This window comes from Hippoglossus hippoglossus, chromosome 13 (assembly GCF_009819705.1).
Source record: "Hippoglossus hippoglossus isolate fHipHip1 chromosome 13, fHipHip1.pri, whole genome shotgun sequence".
In the NCBI taxonomy this organism is placed as follows: Eukaryota; Metazoa; Chordata; class Actinopteri; order Pleuronectiformes; family Pleuronectidae; genus Hippoglossus; species Hippoglossus hippoglossus.
This window is the reverse complement of record NC_047163.1, coordinates 11,043,414-11,064,275: the sequence shown is the minus strand read 5'-3', so window position 1 is coordinate 11,064,275 and position 20,862 is coordinate 11,043,414. Positions and strand designations below refer to the sequence as shown.

Here is a 20,862-nt window from a genome sequence, read left to right as displayed (position 1 = left end):
TAAATTAACTACTTGGTCCTCTATTTCTGAACAAGAATATGAAATATTTCCTTTTGTCAGCTCATTGAAAGAGAGATTGCATCTCATTTGTTATTCCTTTGTAAACTGAATCTCGGACTTTCGTCCTAAAGTCATCACCCTTGAGGGAAGATGTGAAGGACACTTTTCATAATCTGTCATTTTCACCAGGGAAAATGTCAATTAGCTGCAGCCTTTGACTCGAGCTTTGACTGATGATTAAAGCCTAACCATATAATAAAGGTGCATGCTGCATAAGCGCCGAAACTGTATTTCCTCTCCACATCAATTAAAATCTGCATGAAAAATATAAGGTTTCATGCAAAAATACTGTTCTTGAACTCGAAAAGCACAAAAAGTTAACAGTAAAAAAATCAACAAATCTTTGCATAGACATTTTAAATCACACTTAAATTTTACTATAAACATGAATGCTCAAAATTTAATATGAACCAACATCAAACCCTCTTTGTTTCAGGATTTTACAGAACTCAACAACAAGAGACACTGTAACTGTTCCAGCACACACACACACACCTGACTGTCTCCACCGTGTCTGTCCAGGTGATTTGGCTCAGAGCGTGAAACATGTGAAAATCAGGCATCCAGTCAAGGGGGAAAATTAAAAATTAAACTCGCAAATTAGGTATTGCTAGACAGTTTTGACATCTGTATTATTAACATGACAAGCTGAAATTCTGTACAGTTTGAGGACATACAAAAAAAGAAATGCTTCAGTGACTGAAAAACAAATTAAGTCATTGACAATATTAATATATTTATATTAATACCAACAAGGCTGTTATTTTTTGTGTTCAAGTTAAGAACATTAACCATTTGTTTAAAATTGAGGGTAGCAGTCACTGTCTTGTGGGTAGTGTCCTATAGGGTCGTCCGTCTCGTCTCCAGTCCCCTCCCATCTTCATCCACCATCGTGGCTCAGGACCTTTCCAGTTTTCCTCCAGCACTACTCACCAGTTTCCAGGCTTTGGAAACACGGTGCTCACATGGAATGAAAAGAAAAATTCACAAGGAATCGACACAAATAACAAAAGTTGCACTTGGCCTCTTTCTTCCCTGTATAAAAAAAAGAAAGGTTTAGCATAACCGCGACCCGTTCCCCTCCCAACCTCTACTCCAAGACACTGTTACCCTCTGAGAAATCAAACAGAATACAGTACAACACATTTTGTTTTACTTCACTTGAACCGCAAAACGAGAGGGCAGGGATGGAGCGGGAAACAGAAATAAGAATTTACCAAGTCTACACTGAAAATGATTCTCTGTGGATCCACACAGAAATCAGAGGGAACAGTTGAACTGCATCTTTTTTTGTAGCGGTGTCCATGACAGCTAAACGACAACTCCCTTCCCTGCCTTGTTTTCACAAGTCCTCTTCGCCCCGGCAGTGAGGGCGTGGTCTTGCTTAATCGTTCTTCTTCTCCCCCTCTGGTTTGTCTGTGAGGGCGGCCGCTGCGGGAGCATCGTCTGCTGCAGGATCGTCTTCTGCGGTATCATCATCTGCTTCAGGATCATCTACTGCGGGAGCATCGTCTGCTGTGGGATCATCTGCTTCAGAAGCACCTTCTACTGCGGGAGCATCGTCTGCTGCAGGATCGTCTGCTGCAGGAGCACCTTCGACTGCGGGAGCACCTTCTACTGCGGGAGCACCTTCTACTGCGGGAGCACCTTCTACTGCGGGAGCACCTTCTACTGTCGGTGTCTTGCTCGGGTCGTGGTCTACTCCGCTGGTGCCAAACTCGTTGACCCTGTTGGGATCAACCCGATAGATCCAGCGCTGGTAAAGGTAGACGAAGAACACCACATCTGCACGAGAGGACAGCGGAGTTAGTCAAATAATTAAATAACCATTTATTATCAATTCATTGTAAAAATCAGACTGCATACAAAGATGCACGACATGCCAGCTCCACAGAAGTGAAACCAAATCATCTTGATCACTACCTGGTGGCTTGTGGCAGTATAAGTAATACCTTTTACCTCCTCATGTTAGTAGAAGGGACATTGGCCAAACTAAAACGTCAAAGTACACGAAGAACAAATTTTTCAAAAGATGGTTTCTGTCATTTTAGGTAGTTCTTTTCACAGTGATGTATATTCAAGTGTTCATATTTCCAATATGATTTAAATTCCACGATCTTTACTGCACAGACTCCAAATGATGTCAATGCGCAAGATGGCGGCAGCTATCCGGTATATTTTAGCTTCATTTTTGTACAAAAAGAGTCTATGGTAAAAATGTGTTCCCCAAACTTACAACATGTGAGCTTTCATATTATTAAACCAATAAGAAGTGCGGCCACTATTAATCTTCATTAAGCATATACTGAGATAATGACACACCAGTAAAAAGTGACAGACATCGCAGACTGATGGTGATTTGGACATTTGGTGTGAGACGACATACACAATGTACGAGTGACAAAGGTTCTACATTTCTTCTGAAGTCAGTGATCTCAAGTCAAAACTGAAAGACCATAAAGGAGAACTGTCCAAATCTTTAAGGATAAATTGTGTGCCTACTTTTACTCATCTTCAAACTACAAACTGAAAATGGTTTCTGAACATGGCCAAAGGAACTTTACAAAAAGCTTTTGGTTTCGATTGGTTGATTATACAACTTAAATGCACAACATCGTCTGGTTCAGAGAAGACGTACCGTCTCTGAGGCATCCTATCCTGTACATCATGGGCATCTTGATGACGAAGGCAAACAGGTCATCAATAAAGGTATTCAGAGCCTTGTAGGTGAGCATCCTCCATGGGAGGTGGGCCACAGACTTCATTTTGTAGTTGATGAATAGCTGCGGCGTCATTGTAATGAAACCTAAAAAAGAAACAGGGAAAGGAAGGAGGTGGTTTAGGTCATATGAAGACTTTTTACACCAGAGGCAGTAAATGAGACAGTAGGCAACATGGCTGAGAATCTAATAATACACAACACACTGGCAAAGGCTGTTGGGAATAGTACGTAACCATGATGCAAGTATGAAAACAGAAGCTGTGTGTAAATTCAACACAATAATAATCAGCTGTACCTTACAAAACAGATTTACATAAACATGAACCAAACGTAAAAATCGGAAACACAGAGCAGATTTATTTTCTATATATAATGCCAGAAATATAAGAAGTTAAATAATCTATAAAAAACCTTTGTTCAGTTAACTGTTCTTCATTGACTTCACTTAATGTAATATGTTGTCTTGTGTTGCATTATGCATGCTATCTATCCATTAGAAAACCTGGATTGTAAGTCTATGTATTATTCTGTCTATGTAAAATGCTTCTATCTTATATTGAATATATTATTAGTCGTGTATAAATGTGTCACTTACCAAAGGTTAACAAGAAGCCATACAGCATGCTGAGTACCCATGAGTACCAGCCTTTGTGCTCTACGTACAATAAACTGTAGACAGCATAGCAGCCAAACAGAGGGTAGAGCAGCCATGACAGGTACTTGAAGGCCATCTGTTCATTGAACAAGAGAAAAGGAATCATCATTCAACTTTTTGCTTCAACTGACCAATTAAAAAAATATTATTCATTGGTTTGCTTGTATAAGACATGCTTGAGGTGTCTCAAATGAAATATATTCTCTTCTAATCATATCCTGAAAACAGCGTCTTCTGAATGTGTTGAGTATTGAACTTACGTCGTCATAGATTTTGGTTGAAGACTTCACGTATGTTGACTTGTCATTGAATGCAATTCTTGGGATTAACCCCAAGATTTTGTTCTCTCTGTCCAGCTAAGCAAAGAAGAAAAGTGTGGTTACTTGAATGATGTTACAACAACAGGAAGAATAAAATGTAATGTACAGATATAACAGGTTAGCATTTGGATTGAAAACGGGGAACAAAGGACAGTTAGATTAACATATATAGCTTATTATCAATTCTTGTTTTTATTCAAACTTAACTTCATCTGAACACGTATTCTAATTAGTTCCCTCTTTGTCGATTTGGGAGATCACCAGTGAGACAAACCGACTTAAGGTGTTTTATTAAATAGGACAGAAGACTCAAGAGTTGTTCTGACTTACTTTGACGTCCATAACCTTGGTGATTTTCCACAGGTCAATGAGAAGACCGATGAAGACGCTGACCTGCACCACAAAGTTGGTTTCGTTGTCGAGTATGTACAGCAGCACTATCAGGGACTGAAACACTCCAAACACGATGGAGCGGACCGACAGACCTTCAAGAGACTGTCTGCTGTTCCAGAACTGGATATCTGAGGAGGAGATGGTGGTGAGGTGACGTTAGGGGGTTTGACAGACACTGTACAATTTATTCTGAATACAGACTGGTTTGTTGTGATCTTACCGTTCTTGAAGGCAAGAAACTCAAAGATGCTGTGCACAATGGAGACAACGATGGTGAGTCCCAGCAGGTATGGGTTGGTTTCCAAAAGGGCCACCTATACAAAGAGAGTTTTTCATCCCAAGTTATATGTAAGAAAGATTATCAGAAAGGTCACAGGTTTGACTGCAGCGATACCCACATGATCTAAATACCTAAATAAGAGTCATTATTACTGCTTGTCTACTTGACAGAACCTAAACACAAACCTGTATCAAAGAACCAACACATTTCTATCTCATTACATCTTCAACAGTTTGTCTCTATTTTCTCTCTGTGACCCTTGACCTCATACCTTCACAGAGTCCTGGTCTTCATCAGACTGCTCATAAGTGTCCTCAGGCAGGAAGTTCCATGGCGAGCGAGCGTTCTGGGCAGCGTACAGCTGCCAGCGCCACAAGGACAGTGGGCAGTAGTTGAGACGCAGCGGCAGCTTTGTCAGGGTCTCGTTGATGGAGTAGTAATCTTTCTGCAGGTTCCAGTAGTCATTGAAGTACACGATGGGGTAGTAGTCGCCACTGACTGCATCAAACTTCACATCTAGTGATAGACGGGGTAGAAAAGTGGAAATGTCAAAGACTGTTTAACACAGAACTTCAAGAAATCTATGTTCGATACAGAGAAGTTAAACGTCTGTTGCAGTTGAGACCTAAAAAAAACTGCAAACATTTCCAACATCTCGCAGTGATGACACAAAGGTCAGCGGGATGAACTTACGTTGGTCTAGAGGAGGTGGAACAGAGCCTTTGACCCAGGCTGTGTGGTCATCTACTATGTTGATGGTGAGGTTGGGATGCCAATGAGAAATAATCTCCACTGGACCGTGGCTCTCTGCTCGCTGTCAAACACATTTCAGAGTTTTCCTTTAGTTCCTGAAGAGCTTCGGTAGATACTTTTTCTAATATTTTAATTGATAACATAAATTTTGGTTCCTTTGGTTGCCATTTCAAGGATAAGTTACAATAGGCGTTTATGTAAGATGTATTTGGCACTCAATGTCAAGTGATAAAGTTTATTAAAAGATTAAAACTTTCACTCTTACAAACTTTCTTGCGCAGTAAATTTGCCAGCAATAAGAAGTCACTTCAATTCAATGTGTGCAAACAAAATCAGTGGGTATATTTAACATATCCGTATCAGCAAATTAAGATAAGGAAAAGTTATAACCTGATTGATACCGGATTTCTGATAAGGCTAAATATGTTGGTATTTAAAACCAATATAGCATACTATAATAACTTTTAAACATAAATAATTAAACATTGATTGGTAAAGATCCCTTGGATTTATTGGCTGATTTATCAGTCTAGATCTACAGTGCACCAAATAAAACAAAATATACCAACCTTGATAATTTCAGGATCTGCTTCTGTTTCTCCTGTGAGCAAATTCTTGGTCTTCATAAACTTTCTTCGTTTGAATTTATTCAGCACTGACAGAGTAAAAAAGTAAAAGGTTAACCCTCCGTACTGTTACTACAGCTTTTGTTTAAAATGTACATGTGTGTTTTGCACATGTGCTCACTTCGTGTTGAATGAACTGTTGCCAGTCTCCGATACTGTCCCTTGCGTTTGGGGTCTGGGTGGAATCCACTTTTAGTGAAGTAGACGTGAATGAAAAGGGAACCGTTGTGCTGAACAGCCTGCAAGCCAATGCCACACAAGGAAAAATATTCATTTCAAGTAAATGCACATACAAGATCTAATAAGTTCATTATCAACTTGTGTTTCCTGTCTAACGCCTGTTTCTTTTCACCATTTAACTACTGTCTGAACCCTCCCCCAACTCTCACATTGGACCTCCCCTCTATAAGTTATCCCCACCTCTGGGATGTCAATCTCCTCATAACGCTCGTAGCAGCCGTCCCCTTCCTCTCCCATGTTCCAGTCTCCATAGACCAGGTCCCTGTGGAACCAGAACAGGGAATCTGTGTTGTTGAAGTCAGAGAACACCTCCTCCTGGGACACATAAACATACAGGTCCTGCAGACACAGAGAGAAAATGTGTTTATGACATTACAGAAGCAGTGAGACGGTTACAATGACAGGGAAATATACTATTTGTTTGCTGTGTAGGTATTTAAGGGGCTGGGAATATGAGGAGTGTTTAAAGATGAAAAGCATAAATTAAATATATTTAATTATACCATGAGGGTTTCCTTGGGGAAGAGATTCCTGCTGGGTACTCTGGGTGCCCCAGCTGGCGTGTTGGGGTCAGGCGTGGATGGTCCTCGGCGGAACCAACTACTGATCGCCCATATTATGAAGATTCTGGAGAAACAAGAGGAAACACAACAAAGAAAAGAGTATTGAGTAACACAGGAATTTAACTGAGTGATAAGAGGGAAAAAAATATAAAAGAGAGCAAGAGGGAGGTGATGCGCAAGATTAAAAATATAAGTTGTAAGTGCAATTTAAGGGCTAATCAGATTAAAATGTATCCAGTCCAACTGCATTCCACTCAGACTTGCAGGGAATGGTCTCTTGCATCATAAATCATGGGACATCAGAGACAATAGAGGTGAAATAACACAGTACATTGTGGCAGACACAAAACATATTACTGATGAATCATAAAATCTCCAGCTTCCATCCTACTTTTGTGCGTTTGTGGTTTTCTTTACTTCCCTCTTTTTGGAAAGTAGACATCACACTGGCATTTGAATAATGCATGTCAAAAAGTAATGTCTGTCTTCATCAGTGACCAGTTGGAGCTGCCATGATAACATTAGTTAATTTGCTGTTGCCAATAATACACTATTGTTTGGCAAATACTACTACCACTAATTGGGTTACGCGGCATTGTTAGCATAGACTAATGTTTTTTTTGTTTTGTTTTTTTCTTTCTGTTGGGTCTCACGTACACTGGATTATTATTCAGTTGAGCTTCTTGAGTGTTTGGGGATGCTTTCACTGGGCTGCGCAACAATTTGCTGATAACACTAAGGGAAGGGGGAGGTATGGCGGACTTATTTTGCTCTGAGGTGACTTCTAGTGTTGGTGAATGTTGTATGTTTAACCTTTAATACATCCATAGTATCAGAGTTAGGTTTTATCTTTGCTTTTCAGATCAAGACAAAAATACACACTCACCTGAAGAGGACTCCTTTAATAACCTGCCAGGCATTTGGTGCTTGTTGCGGTGGCTGCTGAGGGTCCTGTGCATCTGCAGCCGTCTGCACAGTCTGGTCATCTGTTGCTGCAACAGTTCCATTGCTGCTCACCTAAAACCATAAATACACATCAACACATGATCAATGACCTAATGACCTCTGTCTTTAAGCAGTTTATAGAGACAATGTTTTATGCGCCATTTCCTGAAGAGAGGTAATAATGGCAAATAGCTTCGTTTTCAAAGCAAGAAATTTGCAATTGAACATATGATAGGAAAGGTTTAAAAATGATTTCAGTTTTAACACTTAATTAAAAACATTTCTTTATCTTATATTTTTGTAAACTTAAGGTAACATATGCAAGAATTCAAAAAAGTTACATGCATTAATCACTCTCTATTGCCAACTTGTGAAAAAAATTAGACCATGTCCAACTTTCTCAGTTGCCTATTAAAGCCTATAGATTGATTCATATGTAGAAGGTCTCAAGTTTTCTGGAAAGGATGGGATTTTATGCTCCCTCTCCCACTCCCCTACAGCACCAACAGTAAGCAGCACTAGTTAACGTTAGTTCAAACAACTGGTTCCCAGCACAAAACACCTCGTCTTTAGAACTGGTTACTTTAGATTTCTTATGAGCATTATTTCCAAGCTAATGTTGCTTATCCCAGTCCTATCATTTATTTCTAATGGCCATCAGTTTAGGATTTATCGTTGTCTCAACCCACTGACAAATGCATTCAGTACCCACGTAATCAGATTTTTTTCTTGCATTGCCAGACCATAGTCCACACTTCATTTTTATTGCTGCGCCTCATCTATCCACATGAGGCCGGTCGCACAAGTTCAGTCTCGTGCACATCCAGTCACTGTTTCCTCATGAGCAGCAGGATAGTGGCTGTAGTTCACTGAGCAGCCACTGGTGTCATTAATAAAAAAGGGTTTTCTGAAGGTTACATATATACAAACATATACCTTTGATATCTTTCTTATTTTTTTAGAATTCTGGTTTGACAAAGTAAGACATGAATATTAGTCTCAGATGTATTATTGACCAAATGATCAATCAATTAATCCAAAGATTCTCTCACTACAGCTTCTCAAATATTACTTCTTATTTATTTAATTGAAAATATAGTATATTTGGGTTTAAATTACGTTACATCCAGGGATTTTACTAGAGTTATATAGTATAAAATATATATAATGTAAAAAAAATTTCAATAAATTAATTGTTGAAATGAAAGTACCTGTTCAAGTCCTCCAATTGTTACAAATTACAGGACATTGAAAAGAGGCCATTCTAACAAGATTTATCAAACTGGGAAAACAGGTACTGACTTAATTCACTTAATTAATTACCATGATGCCTTTGAAGATTCAAAATATTTAAATAAGTCTTCTAACAGTCCCCATTATATTTGCATAGTAAAGATCAATAAAAATCTCTGTTCTTCAACGTAATTTCACCCTTGAAAGGTTCAGGGTGCCCATGCATCCCCCACCCCTCCAGCAAGGCCAGACTCTATTCAAGTGACACAATAGACAAGCACATGCCAAGTCATGAGACTCGTTCACTATCTAAACATCTAATCTCCCCCCGTTGACACCATCACAAATGAGAGGAGCCGCTGGCCTCTAGAAACAAACAATACTTGAGGGTAAAAAATGCTTTCCGTTTGACAAGTCATTCTCCTTTAACAGGGTGCCAAGACAGCCTTGAATTGAGTAACAGAGAAAACATGATTTCAAGGCCATGAAGTGGCTCAAAATGGGGCTTTTCATCCTCGCTGCCATGTCCTGTTGTGTTCAAATGGAAGCAGCTCTATCAGAGTCATGGATCTCTGACTCCTGAACCGATCAACATAATAACCATCACACAGAGAGATCACCAACACACTAAGTAGGTTATCTCCTGCAGCAGCTTAGGATAATAATTTACAATTTACAGACTCCCCAAGGATTAACAATTAACCACCTATTCAGGTTTCCGAGTAAATACTTCTCACTGGTCGGTGTGTGTCTGAGAGGAGGAGGGTAAAAAGTTCAGGGAAGACAATGGTTCACAGAGAAATGGAGACTTCTGTAATGTCTATCATATCACAGTGACTATCTCCTACAAGTAAAAATCATTTAACGATACAAATGTTTTCACCACATTCAGAGGATGTGTAGTAAAAGTAAAATGCTAATTTTGTAGACATGGATAACAATGAATCCACCAAGTGTGTTGTGTTGAAACCAGTTCCACCTGCCCTGTCCTCATAGAGACCAACTGACTAACTGAAAAGAAGAGCAAACACCTTTGGTTATATATGTTATTAGACCCTTGAGTGTTTTCCCCTAAATTAATACCACAGAAATTTCTCTCAGCTGATTCCTCAGCAGTGGGTTTCAATATAACAACATAACTGCATCTTCCAAAACTAATAGGGCATTTATCCTGATAGAGCAAATTTAACATAAAGAGGCACCAAGTACATTATGCAGAGTTGCCCTAGTTTCTGCCACTTGTGTATTTTCATTACATTTTAATATCAGAGCCAGGCATCACTTTCGAGAGGAACCCAGTCCCCAGCAATGGATTAAAAAAACTATGTTAAACTGATCGTTTAAAAAAGGTATTTAGACTCTAACAGTCTGGATAAAAAAATAATTGGTTCCCTGAAGAATTAAAAAAGATTTGTAACCCGTTTCTTAACAGTATTTTTATCCAAACTGATTCCAAGAAACTGGAAATACAATGAAAACAGGGCTAGGTGATTTTAACAGCCTTCTGGGCTTGAAGGGATTTATCATTGCCAACTTCTATTGATTAAATCAACGTTTAAAAAAAAAAAAAAAAAAAGATTTGTAGATATCGACAGTTAAATGTCACATTATTATTGCTTAAGAGTTTAAAGACAGATTACTGCTCCTGGGTGAAGGTTGTGGTTTTAAACTCGTCTTTACTCTTTGCGGGGCAGAGAATGACAAGCACTTAAAACATTTGACAAATCAGTGGTAGCTCGATTATGTGTAACACCGCCTCACTGAGCGTACACAGGAACATACCAATATAGATTGGACTTCTTTTATACTATTGATGAAAATTACATTGGGATAATTATTGTTCTATTGGCCATCTCTATTTGATGTTAATATGGTAGGCGTAGACTAGGGCTAAATACTGTAGATTTAAAAGTGCAATACAAAGAAGCAAAAACTTGAGTTGTATATATAGAACCCTAAAAACAAATCAAAGTTCAATTATTAGTGAATTGACAATAGCATTGACCCCCAAACGTCAGCTCCTTGCTACACACATTAACATATGTTTCATCATGTCACTGTCCAGTATCACCACAGATGTCTGTTTGGCTAAAGACTTAAGACCAAGAGCAGGAAGAAACCAGAGGAGATGATTCACTCTGACCTCTGTTAACTTGTGATAAGCATCAGTCACTGTGGGAAATAATTGCTAGGCTGCTCGCTCCCCCCATGTTGCTACACCTGATCCTGGATGTTAACAGGAAGCCGATGGATAAACCCGTATTTCACTGTGGAGGTTTACAAAATGGACATTGAGCCAAACGTTAAATAAAGACACAAGATGAGCAGTAGTAGCGGTGGGGGAGAAGTGTGTGCGGGCTGCTGCTGGGGACTGGCCCGAGTTAACGAAGCCGAGCTGCGTCGCTCAGCTTCGGGCCTTGTGGAGGCTCTGACACCCCGCAGCAGTCAGCCGGCTCACACCGACACCCCTGGACCCGGTTCCCCGTCCCGTCGCCTCTACCTCGCCGTGTGTGCCCGGGTGAGACATCCCCGCCGACACCGCTCGGTCTCAGCACCGGGAACCCGCTAACGACCGGGCTTCCTCGGCTCGTCGTTTTAAAAACCAAGCGGCACTGACAACGTCACCGGGGCTCGTGTAATGGTCGGTAACGCGTTCAAACATAACCCGGTGCCGGACTCCCCGCTCGCACAAACCGACCGACCGGCCTCCTCCTTCCCCCTCCCCCGGGACGTGGAAGGTGAATGTGGTGAGAGGGCTGTCATTCATTTTACCTCGCCGTTGCTCACGGTGTCTTTCGCCGCGTCGCTCTCCTGCGTCGCCATCTTTCCCCCTTGTCTCTCTCTCGCGCACACGCCACACCACACTGCTGCCTGGGAAGCCGCGCGGAGTATCGCGAGAGGTCGGCGTGCACGTCATCAGCGTGACGTCTGTCATCTGGAGAGTAAAAGTAGAAGCGCACAGTAGAAACCATGTCTCCTCTCTGCAGCTGCCAGCGTCACAGTGATTCAGCTCAGTCCTCAGTAGGACATGTGTATTTTTTCTGTTAAAAAAGAGGCAAACTCTAGACTATGGAGCTTTATTTCAGAACAATATGCTTTCTGTTGAGTGCAACATTGACTGGAATAAAGGTTTGCTCCTCGCAAATAGGGTCAGAGAAGTGTGTTTGCCATCATTTAAGCTGATTCATAGATTTTATCCAGTGAAGATCAGGAGTGACATTGATGTAAACTGTTCTTTCTGTGAACTGTATCTGGAAACCTGCTCCCATCTGGTTCGGTCTTGCAGGTTTACGCACAAACGGTGGAAAGATGTTCATAATTTCATAACTGACAACATTTTCTCTGACTGTGTTTTACTGTAGAAATGTATCTATGGTATTTGGTTGCCATGATTACAGCGACAACAGGATTGCTTTTTTAAATCATAAATCTGATATTATTTCTTGCCAAGATCCCACATCCACAGCAACAAAAAAACAATTATTTGTATTTATGGTAGAAATGGAACAGTACATTTCCCTCTCCGAAAACAAAAAGGCCACCTCTTCTTAATTATTTTTTCTCCTTTGTTGTTGTTTTCATTCATTTATTCACTATTTATTCTAACTAACTAACTAAAAACAAAGGACGTGTCGTGTCAGACACGTTGCTTAAATTCTACAACTCAATAGAATAAAACACCTTTACATGTAACCAGACTGCATCTTGTTTGTTTTATCTCACAGTTGAATCTTAAATCTAACCTAGGGCTGCCTTAGTACGTGCAGCTGCATAATGACATTCATAACTTGCTGCTATAAAATATTATTTAAAAATCCTTAAGAGGGGCCACAAATATTGAACCACACTCTTGTTCATGGTGAACCCCTTTGTCTGCATGTCAAGTTTCAAGAGATTTTACTGCAGAAACTTCGAGAAAATTACAGGGAAAGTCAGCTCAATTTTCATTATAGCATTCGTAACTTGCTCGGTAGTCTATAATCACTAGTATCCTATTTCCATTGGTGGAACACTGACTGACTGATTGTGTGTACACACACACACACAATCAACTCATCAGCTACTGTAGTGACGATTTTTATTATGCATTACCATTTGGCACATTGTAAACCAGCACCTTAAAGATGATCATAGCCTTTTTTTTAAAGTAAAACCGAACGACATTTGTGTAAATGAGGTATCAGCATTTCATTGAATATAAACAATAGGTTCTGGCTGTCAGCCAAATATACAACTTCTCCCTGAAGTCCAGCCGGTTACTTTGTTAACCTTGTTGTGACCTTTATTTGAAATTCTGTTTGATTTCTGTAATTTGTCATATTTTTCTTGCAAAACTTTCTCGAGATCTTGTAAAAGTAATAATTGAACTACAGCTGGGCCAAAATACCAGTACAACGAAACCACAACTCCAACAATTGCTTTGCATCTTCAACTCCCCAATCCTCTGTAAATGTAGTGAAATTCTCATCAGTTGCTGGTTTCAGCGGTGCAGCCGTGTAGTTTAAAGCATCAGAGGATGAAGAGAAGGACAAAGGACACAGCCATCTGAAGTATATGCTAACATAACAGACGAGGCCCCTCTGAGGTACAGTAGCAATGTTTCCCTTACAGGCCTATTATGGGGCATGTACTATTAATATTTCTATTAAAACAGGTGATCAGTTTTGAATCAATAACACATAAAAATCATAAATGTGTTGTCATGATTACAGTGGAGAGGCAGTCACATGATGACTTCAGAGTGAACACAACATAATGTTAGATACCCTGTAGATGGGAGCCAGAAATACATAAAATCAAAGTTTTACAGTTTTAGCATTTTGAAATATACAATTTTTGGTACTCATGGTCATCAAAGCTATACATAAAATAATGGTACAACTCCTAAAGTTATTTGTACATCTCCACTGCACCACTTGTTCGTTAAGCCATCCACCTAAAAAAAAATAACGATACTTCTAGTGTTAACAGCAGGAATTGATGTATTGATACAATCCAACAGATCAGTTTGAGTTCACCGAGAAACATTCTCCAGACACGATCAGCATCCAATGATTAGATTTTGAGCAACAATTGGATTATTTTTTAGATCTTTTCAATATATTTGTATACAGAGGAGCAAATTAAATAAATACATTTGATCTGATGGATGCAGTCAGATAAAAACAAGTAAACTTCAAATTTTAATCTTGAAATGTTGATTTTTATTTCAGTGGTTCAATGTAAGCAGGATACATTAAAGTGCAGACGATTTAACATTTGAGAAGAGGAATTCAGTCAGGGCAAAAAAAGGAGCATTAAATCCCATATCCACTTGGAAGCCCAAAAAATTGGACTGTTTTACAAACCACATACGAACACAACAGGACATTTAAGGAATTCAAATCCATTTAGAAAGGAATTATATACCATTGCCTACGTTGACACTGTTATTCCTGGCATTAACTGCATATAGGAAGAGATTTGATCCACAAGGTGAGTGGTTGCCCTGACTCAAAATACAGCAATGATTTTTTCCCCCCATTTAACTATAATTTTCTTGTCTGACATAAGCAACTTCTAACATTTTTCCCAGTTTAACTCAATTGAACATCACAGTTGTCAGGGATACCAGCAACAATGCTGCTCTTGTTTTAGTGTCAAAATTTGTTCCAGTACATTTTTCCTTCAGTACAGTCGCCCAATCCTCAGACCACACTCAGCAATTTACAGTCTTCAAAAACTGTTAAATTACAGTTGACTGTAAACAGTTATATACAAGCATCTTTGTAAAGAGAAATATAAACTGAACCATGAGAAAATAGTTGTCAGATGTCATCAATCTTGAGAATACATGGTAGTACAACCAAAGCAAGAAAATGTGTGTTAAGTGAAAAGCTACATATGAACCTTCGTTATGTTGTGATTACCATGTATTACTATCATCCAATACCCAGAGACACTACTACCCAATTGTCACTTGTGTTGTGTTGCAGTGGAGTTAATGAGGCATAAATGCATTGGAATCAAACCTTCCAGAGTAGGATGAGAAAAACCAACCCCAAAAAATTAAATTTGTTACAATAAAAACAGCTCCCCTTCCTCTGCAGGTTGAATGCATACCTTAAGCGTGACAGAAAAAAACAAAACTATAGTGTCCTACATCTCATCTAAACCATAATCCTCCTCTGGAAAGTCTCCCACCGTCACATTCATGGGCTTCACAAATGCACCATATTTGTTCTCACAATCAAAGTATTGCTTCCCTCCAACACTGTGGAGACATAATTTTCAAAAGGGGACAAGGTCATAATCAGGGTAAAATCAAGGCCAAGTGAAATGTGTATTGCATAAATTATAGTGCACTTACGTTCCATTGTGTTTTCCCAGGGGCTCATCATACTTCACACCCACCCAGTAGCCTGGCTTGAAATCTGCTGTACCTGCAATTAAAGCAACATTATTTACAGCAGGTATTTCTACTCGTTTTACTTGTTTGCTTAGTCATGGTCCTAAATTCTCTGTCTTTTCCCTAACACTGACAACAACATGTTATCACAAGTTATAAGTGAGATGCCATTTTCACCTCTGCTCTGTGTGTTAAACACAGTATCACAGATTAATTTGCCATGACTTTGAAGATATTTAATCATGGTGTCTTTTACCGAACAAAGTAAACTGCGTGAAGCACACAAAAAACCTGGAACGTTTTTGGACAGCGAGACATTGTTTTCTTCACTCTGGTGCGCATTAGTGTAAACTGCATACATGTTCAATGGGCAATCACAATAATCAACCCTAATTAACAGTTCAGGCCTAATCAGTCATCAGCAGACAGCTTTTCTCCTGGAATTTACCCAGAAATAGCTACAGGTCCACATGCTGTAGGGTCAGTCAGTCTGTTTGAGACCCACAGGGGAGAATATCTGGTAAGACTGTGCCGAGGTCCGAGGAATTTTTTTTCCCCCTGATTAAGCGTTAATATTAATCTGTATGTCTGTTGAAATTCTTATTGACAGTTAAAGGGTGAACAGTTAATGGTGAACATTCCTACACAGTATTCAAGCAAAACTGATTTTTGGAGGCATATTTATCTATGTGGATTTAACAACATTCAGTAAACGACACTGACAAAATAAAACAGAACATGCCAGCACAAGAAGCACTTTAACAGCCAATCCGGCAGTTACTTTTAGTATCATAAAACTACTATTGTGTAATGGACCTTTATCACCATAAATTAAAACAAAGTCTGCAGAAAGTAGCATCCTGGTCTCCTACACAAAGTAAACCAGCTAATCTTTATCCACACTTACCAACATACATGACCGAGGCAACCCTTGTGGGCTGCCCGGGGACCTGCACTTGGCATCGGTTGCCAACAGAAATGGCCTCAGCAGCAGCCTTCTGTTCGTTCTCCCGAGCAGCCATCTCGGCTTGCTTCTTGGCTGTTTCTTCCTCATTGAAGCGGCCCACACGGTTTCTCTTCATGAACGACCTTGCTGAGTCTGAGGGAAAGAAACTCATGAACACATACTTTAAAACAGTCTGTGAGTGCCAAATATTTTTTTCTATTAAAAAGTTTGAATAGCTAGTTTTACATTTTGTCAAAATGTTCACAAAATAAATAAAGCTTTCTACAGTTGTTGTGTAATGGAGGTATTCAATTTTGTTTGTGTTATTGTGAGGATCCCATGGTTAATTTTAAATGGGATTGATGTGATCATTAAGTAATCAGAAAAAAACTTAAATACTTTGATGTAGCTATATCATCCTTTGCTATAGCAAAAGCCCCATTTGGGCATTAAACTAAGGAAATATTGTAAAACTTATTTCAATAAGCACTGAAAATAGATTTATCTTTATCTCTGTTGGTGTAGCAGTTTGTACCTGTTCTTTTTTCGTAGTCTTGGTCTGCAAGTTCAAACCTCTCCACTTGGGAAACATCGGTAAACTCGCCAACCTGTTGTCCACTATTATCAATAACCTGAGCGGGAAATAATTTTTTGTCAATAATCACTTTTATTTGAAACAAGGACGGCAATAAGTCAGCCGGGCTAATTAGGTCAAATGGTGCAAGTTTAATATTCATTATGTTCAGTAGGGGATTTGTTAGTTTTTACCACAGGGAAGGTCACCCCCAGAACTCGGTGTGAGAGGGTATCTCCAGATAATTAGCCTTTGTAGCTGATAAGTCAATGATGGGGGTGGTGGGGGCCGACACCTCTGCAGTAGAGAACTGTATAGTTGTTGCGTAAACGCAAACGGTGAAAGCAGTATCTACCCTGTTAATGCTGAATTCTTCCTGCCTGCCTAAGACAGTATATCTTTTACTGATGGCCACTGAACACTGACGCAAAAGGATTTCTATCAGCGCTGCTGATGATCAGTCTGACTGGGACAAAAGGTCAGTGTGTTTGAATGGGAAAGAGAGGGATAGCAAGGCAAAGAGTGCCATCATTCTGATCTATTCTGTTTCAGCTTTTAAAAAACACACTGCAGGGGCCATTATTTAGTTAGCGCCGCTACCTATAGTAGGTTCACCTGCTCACACAACTTCTCCATCTACACACTTGGCTCTCTTTTCCATAGGGATGGGAGGATGACTGACCAGGAATGGCAGAATTGACAAGTTAGAGGGATTCTTTTTTTGGTCAGTCAGATTTTAAGGGGATAGCATCCCTCGACACATCATCTACTGATTATGTCAATGCATAATATTGTTGTGCAAACCAAACCAATACAAATTTCACACAATCTGTTACACTAAAAATGTATTCTGTCATATGTGAGGCTATTTTTTTCTTGCCTACAGATAAACAGAATCAGATTTGGACCCATGAAACCTGGCTGTGCATATGACACTACAATATGGCAATAGTCAGCTACATACATGTATTCTGCAGTCATCATCCACAGGATAGGAGCCCAGCAAAGCGTCATTGTCGTCCATTTTCAGCATAAACTTGTCTGAGACACTGAATAACTCCAGATCCATGGAGGAGGCAGGTGTGCCCACAGCCATCTCCAACCTTCCCTGGTTAAAGTAAAAAACAAAATAGTACATGTAATTCAATTGGATTATTCAGATGCTGATAGATTTGTGATAACATGAAGAAGACAGAAATGAACTTGAATGGCACTCAGTAGAGCGCATACCTCCGCCAAAGCAGTCGCCTTAAGAAATCACATTTTAATTTGGATCTGCACCAATTTGAACACACTCTCATAAATATCAGTCCTCTTAACATGACTAGTCTGTTTTAACAAGATCCATGAATTATTACCTCCACCAAACAGGTTATGTTTTCACCCCTGTCTATTTGTAGGCAAGATTTCACAAAAACAACTAAACAGATTACCACAAAACTTAATGGAGGGACGTGGTATGGGCCAGGGATGAACCCATCAAATTTTGATTGTGGATTAAGATCAGGGGCAGATCCAGTAATTCTTTTCACTTCCTTTAATATTATGACAACGTTTTTTTTTCTCCAAACATTGTCCTTAATTTCTCAGATAATAATTTATGGATCTTGATGTTTACAAAATCAGGCATGTTTAGGAGACTGATATTTGGTGCAGATCCAAATAAAAATCCAGATGTAGGGAATTTAAATTTGGTTTTATAACAGGACTGTTGGGCCTGATTGCCATTCTAGTTCTCTAATTCAAATCTTGATTCCTGGATCTGCCCCCTGATCCGGATATACACCAACGTTGTATGGGCTCATCTCTAAGCTGTACAGCATCTTTGCACCACACTAGTTTTGCCACAGTCTTACCAACAGACAAAGTGGTGAAAAATAATAATTTCCTTGGCGGAGATGATAAGAATCGATATAGTGTGCAGGTTACATCTGAGAAAACCAACTTGTACATCTCTTTAGAGGGGTTACGTGGGATTTGTGGATAAGAAGAGGCTCACCTTAAAGTCAGCGATGCACAGCCCTCTATTGAACCTGCGCTGAACCTCCACGGCGTAGACGGTGCTTGTTATGCGCACGTTCACAAGGGGGTTGGTGATTATTGTCACTTGGTCCTCCATTATTGAGGCTGTTTGGATGCAGCAGTTGGTCACAAACTATAAAGAGAAGACAAATAAAGTGACATATTAATAATAATAACTTTATTTGTATAGCACTTATCTTAACAAGGTTACAAAATGCTTCACACAAAAAAAAAACATGGCAAAATGAGGAATAAATTATAACTAGCTCTGCGAGCAGCATTGTACGGGCGGGCCCGAGCACTTTCGATCTCAGGACCTGATGCGGCCACGGGAGAGGACGAACAGGGATGGGGCGAAACAGCTCCGTGTTGCGTGCATTTTGTGCATCGCAGGAAGCATAAACACGTCACTTCCTGAGTCTGTCACGCGGCGCTGGACCACGACAACTAATCACGCATTACGGTCAACGCAAGTGTAGACCGGTACATATTTAATGTAAGTAGGCAGTAGGTGATGCTATCACTATCACTCAGACAGACTAATAGATCTGTCCGTCTCTTTTGTTTCTCTTCAGATCGTATAAATCCTTCACCTTTGCAACAGTCTGACATAAGCCTGAGTGGAGTTAAATAGTAAGTCCACCCAGGCTTTATAATATCAAATTTATGTCAGTTTGCTTTAATGTCACAATGTCAGTGGTGCCACCTGCCATTAAACAACAACAAGAAGAAGAAATAGTAAGTCACAAACAAGTGTTATTGTTTCAGCTTAACATAAGTGAGTGAGTGACTAATCACCTGTACAACTAAACTCAACAGTGCAGTAAATCGAGGAAAAGACCATAATGGCACCTGAAATGAATGACCAACAGCTGATACATTTTCAGCTGTACCTGGCAGAACTGAGGGCATGAAATGTTCATCCTGTACGAAACCAACATTTCGAATCTAATTGGTGCCAGGTATTTTGTTTTTCGTCCGGTCATGATACGCCTGTGTACCGAATTTCGTTAAGATCGGTTAAACCAGACGGAATTGCTGCGTATTATATGGGGCGCTGTTGAGCCATTTTGTCACGCCCATTACAAATTACTCCAGAATACGTACATTTTCACCTGACGCGCCCGCGAGGTTTGGTTAGTTTTGTTCAAGACGTCAAAAACGCGATTAATTTGCCCGAATAATAAAACGAAAAACAATAGGTCCTTCGCACTGCCGGTGCTCGGTCCCCAAGTCTCTTATTTTGGTTGGCTAGCTTGGGTTAGCCACACGTTTGTTAGCTGTTTGGGTGGCTAGCAGCACATGTTATACACGTTGGACACACTGAGGCGACACGGTATAGTTACCATAGTTACTTACAAAGGCGTGTGTCTTGTTCGTTGGTATCTGAAGAGCTTCGACTTGTCTGTGTATCAGTTCAACCTGATGAGTCCATCGCGTTCACGCCGTTGTTATAGTGATGTTAGCACAGCTAGCCCCGGGGTGTGCTGGTTGGAGAACTGTCGCAGCAGCTTCCCGATACGCCCACTTCTGGAATGTTCTACCCGCCACCAGGCTACAAAGCACCAATCACATCGAGGAGCGAAAAGGCTTGACCAATAGGGTTACGAGACGCAAGAAAAAGGGGGTAACAGGGACCGCCCACTACTAGTAGATTGACACGATTGATAACCAATCATCAGATGAGGGATGAGAGCGACCCTGACCACTATGAGGTGCAGTTTGTTTTCCAGCCTGAAGTAAACATGACTGAGCAGAATCCTCTCAGGAACAATCAGGAAACAGCAGAGATACAGTCACATGTTTGGACTATTGATTGAAGATGAAAATAAAGTTATAAATATAGGCCTGTGCTTTGTATTATTGCAGGTTTGATCTCCAGGACTAAGGAGATAAAGCTAAACTTTCCTTTGACCTGATACCATTTTCTCCCAGGCCAGCAACACATCATAAGATAAGGTACGATAAGATAGAAACTTTGTTGATCCACACAAATTCAGTTGTTATCTATCTATCTATCTATCTATCTATCTATCTATCTATCTATCTATCTATCTATCTAAGACAGAATGAGATAGACAAGATAATACAAAGCCACAGGTGTCAAAGAGGTTATTATGACATGCACTCAAGAAAACCATG

The 20,862-nt window shown here is 39.9% G+C and overlaps 2 protein-coding genes across 8 annotated transcripts; both read right to left on the bottom strand.

The window, feature by feature from the left end:
• Positions 1–410: 410 nt before the first annotated feature.
• clptm1 (CLPTM1 regulator of GABA type A receptor forward trafficking) lies at positions 411–11,713 on the bottom strand. 7 transcript variants are annotated; one of them, XM_034604496.1, is made up of 16 exons: positions 11,563–11,688; positions 7,499–7,629; positions 6,553–6,676; positions 6,230–6,388; positions 5,931–6,048; positions 5,753–5,838; positions 5,124–5,244; positions 4,702–4,946; positions 4,371–4,464; positions 4,088–4,278; positions 3,698–3,793; positions 3,378–3,513; positions 2,699–2,866; positions 1,690–1,845; positions 1,564–1,602; positions 411–1,530 (listed from the first exon to the last, which is right to left on the bottom strand). In XM_034604496.1, exons 1-16 carry the CDS (start codon positions 11,611–11,613, stop codon positions 1,445–1,447), a joined length of 2,001 nt encoding a protein of 666 aa, XP_034460387.1. In that variant the 5' UTR covers positions 11,614–11,688; the 3' UTR covers positions 411–1,444. The 7 variants fall into 7 exon arrangements, with proteins under 7 accessions (XP_034460387.1, XP_034460385.1, XP_034460381.1 ...); XM_034604494.1 differs by having other exon boundaries at positions 1,564–1,653; positions 1,708–1,845; XM_034604490.1 differs by having other exon boundaries at positions 1,564–1,845.
• A 2,262-nt stretch (positions 11,714–13,975) lies between these two features.
• Positions 13,976–20,247, bottom strand: tbcb (tubulin folding cofactor B). The gene is made up of 7 exons (XM_034604632.1): positions 20,080–20,247; positions 18,698–18,853; positions 17,663–17,806; positions 16,660–16,756; positions 16,086–16,277; positions 15,140–15,212; positions 13,976–15,043 (listed from the first exon to the last, which is right to left on the bottom strand). Exons 2-7 carry the CDS (start codon positions 18,815–18,817, stop codon positions 14,929–14,931), a joined length of 741 nt encoding a protein of 246 aa, XP_034460523.1. The 5' UTR covers positions 18,818–18,853; positions 20,080–20,247; the 3' UTR covers positions 13,976–14,928.
• Positions 20,248–20,862: the final 615 nt, after the last annotated feature.

What these genes read in the sequence shown, in the direction of transcription:
- clptm1 (XM_034604489.1), bottom strand. Translation starts at nt 11,613, where the DNA reads ATGGCGACGCAGGAGAGCGACGCGGCGAAAGACACCGTGAGCAACGGC. An exon ending in AAGACCAGGACTCTGTGAAG is followed by an intron (nt 4,465 to 4,701) that starts GTATGAGGTCAA and finishes CTCTTTGTATAG; the next exon opens with GTGGCCCTTTTGGAAACCAA. An exon ending in CAACCAAAATCTATGACGAC is followed by an intron (nt 3,514 to 3,697) that starts GTAAGTTCAATA and finishes TTCAATGAACAG; the next exon opens with ATGGCCTTCAAGTACCTGTC.
- tbcb (XM_034604632.1), bottom strand. Translation starts at nt 18,817, where the DNA reads ATGGAGGACCAAGTGACAATAATCACCAACCCCCTTGTGAACGTGCGC. An exon ending in ATGATGACTGCAGAATACAT is followed by an intron (nt 16,757 to 17,662) that starts GTATGTAGCTGA and finishes TTTCCCGCTCAG; the next exon opens with GTTATTGATAATAGTGGACA. An exon ending in TGCCTCGGTCATGTATGTTG is followed by an intron (nt 15,213 to 16,085) that starts GTAAGTGTGGAT and finishes CTTTAATTGCAG; the next exon opens with GTACAGCAGATTTCAAGCCA.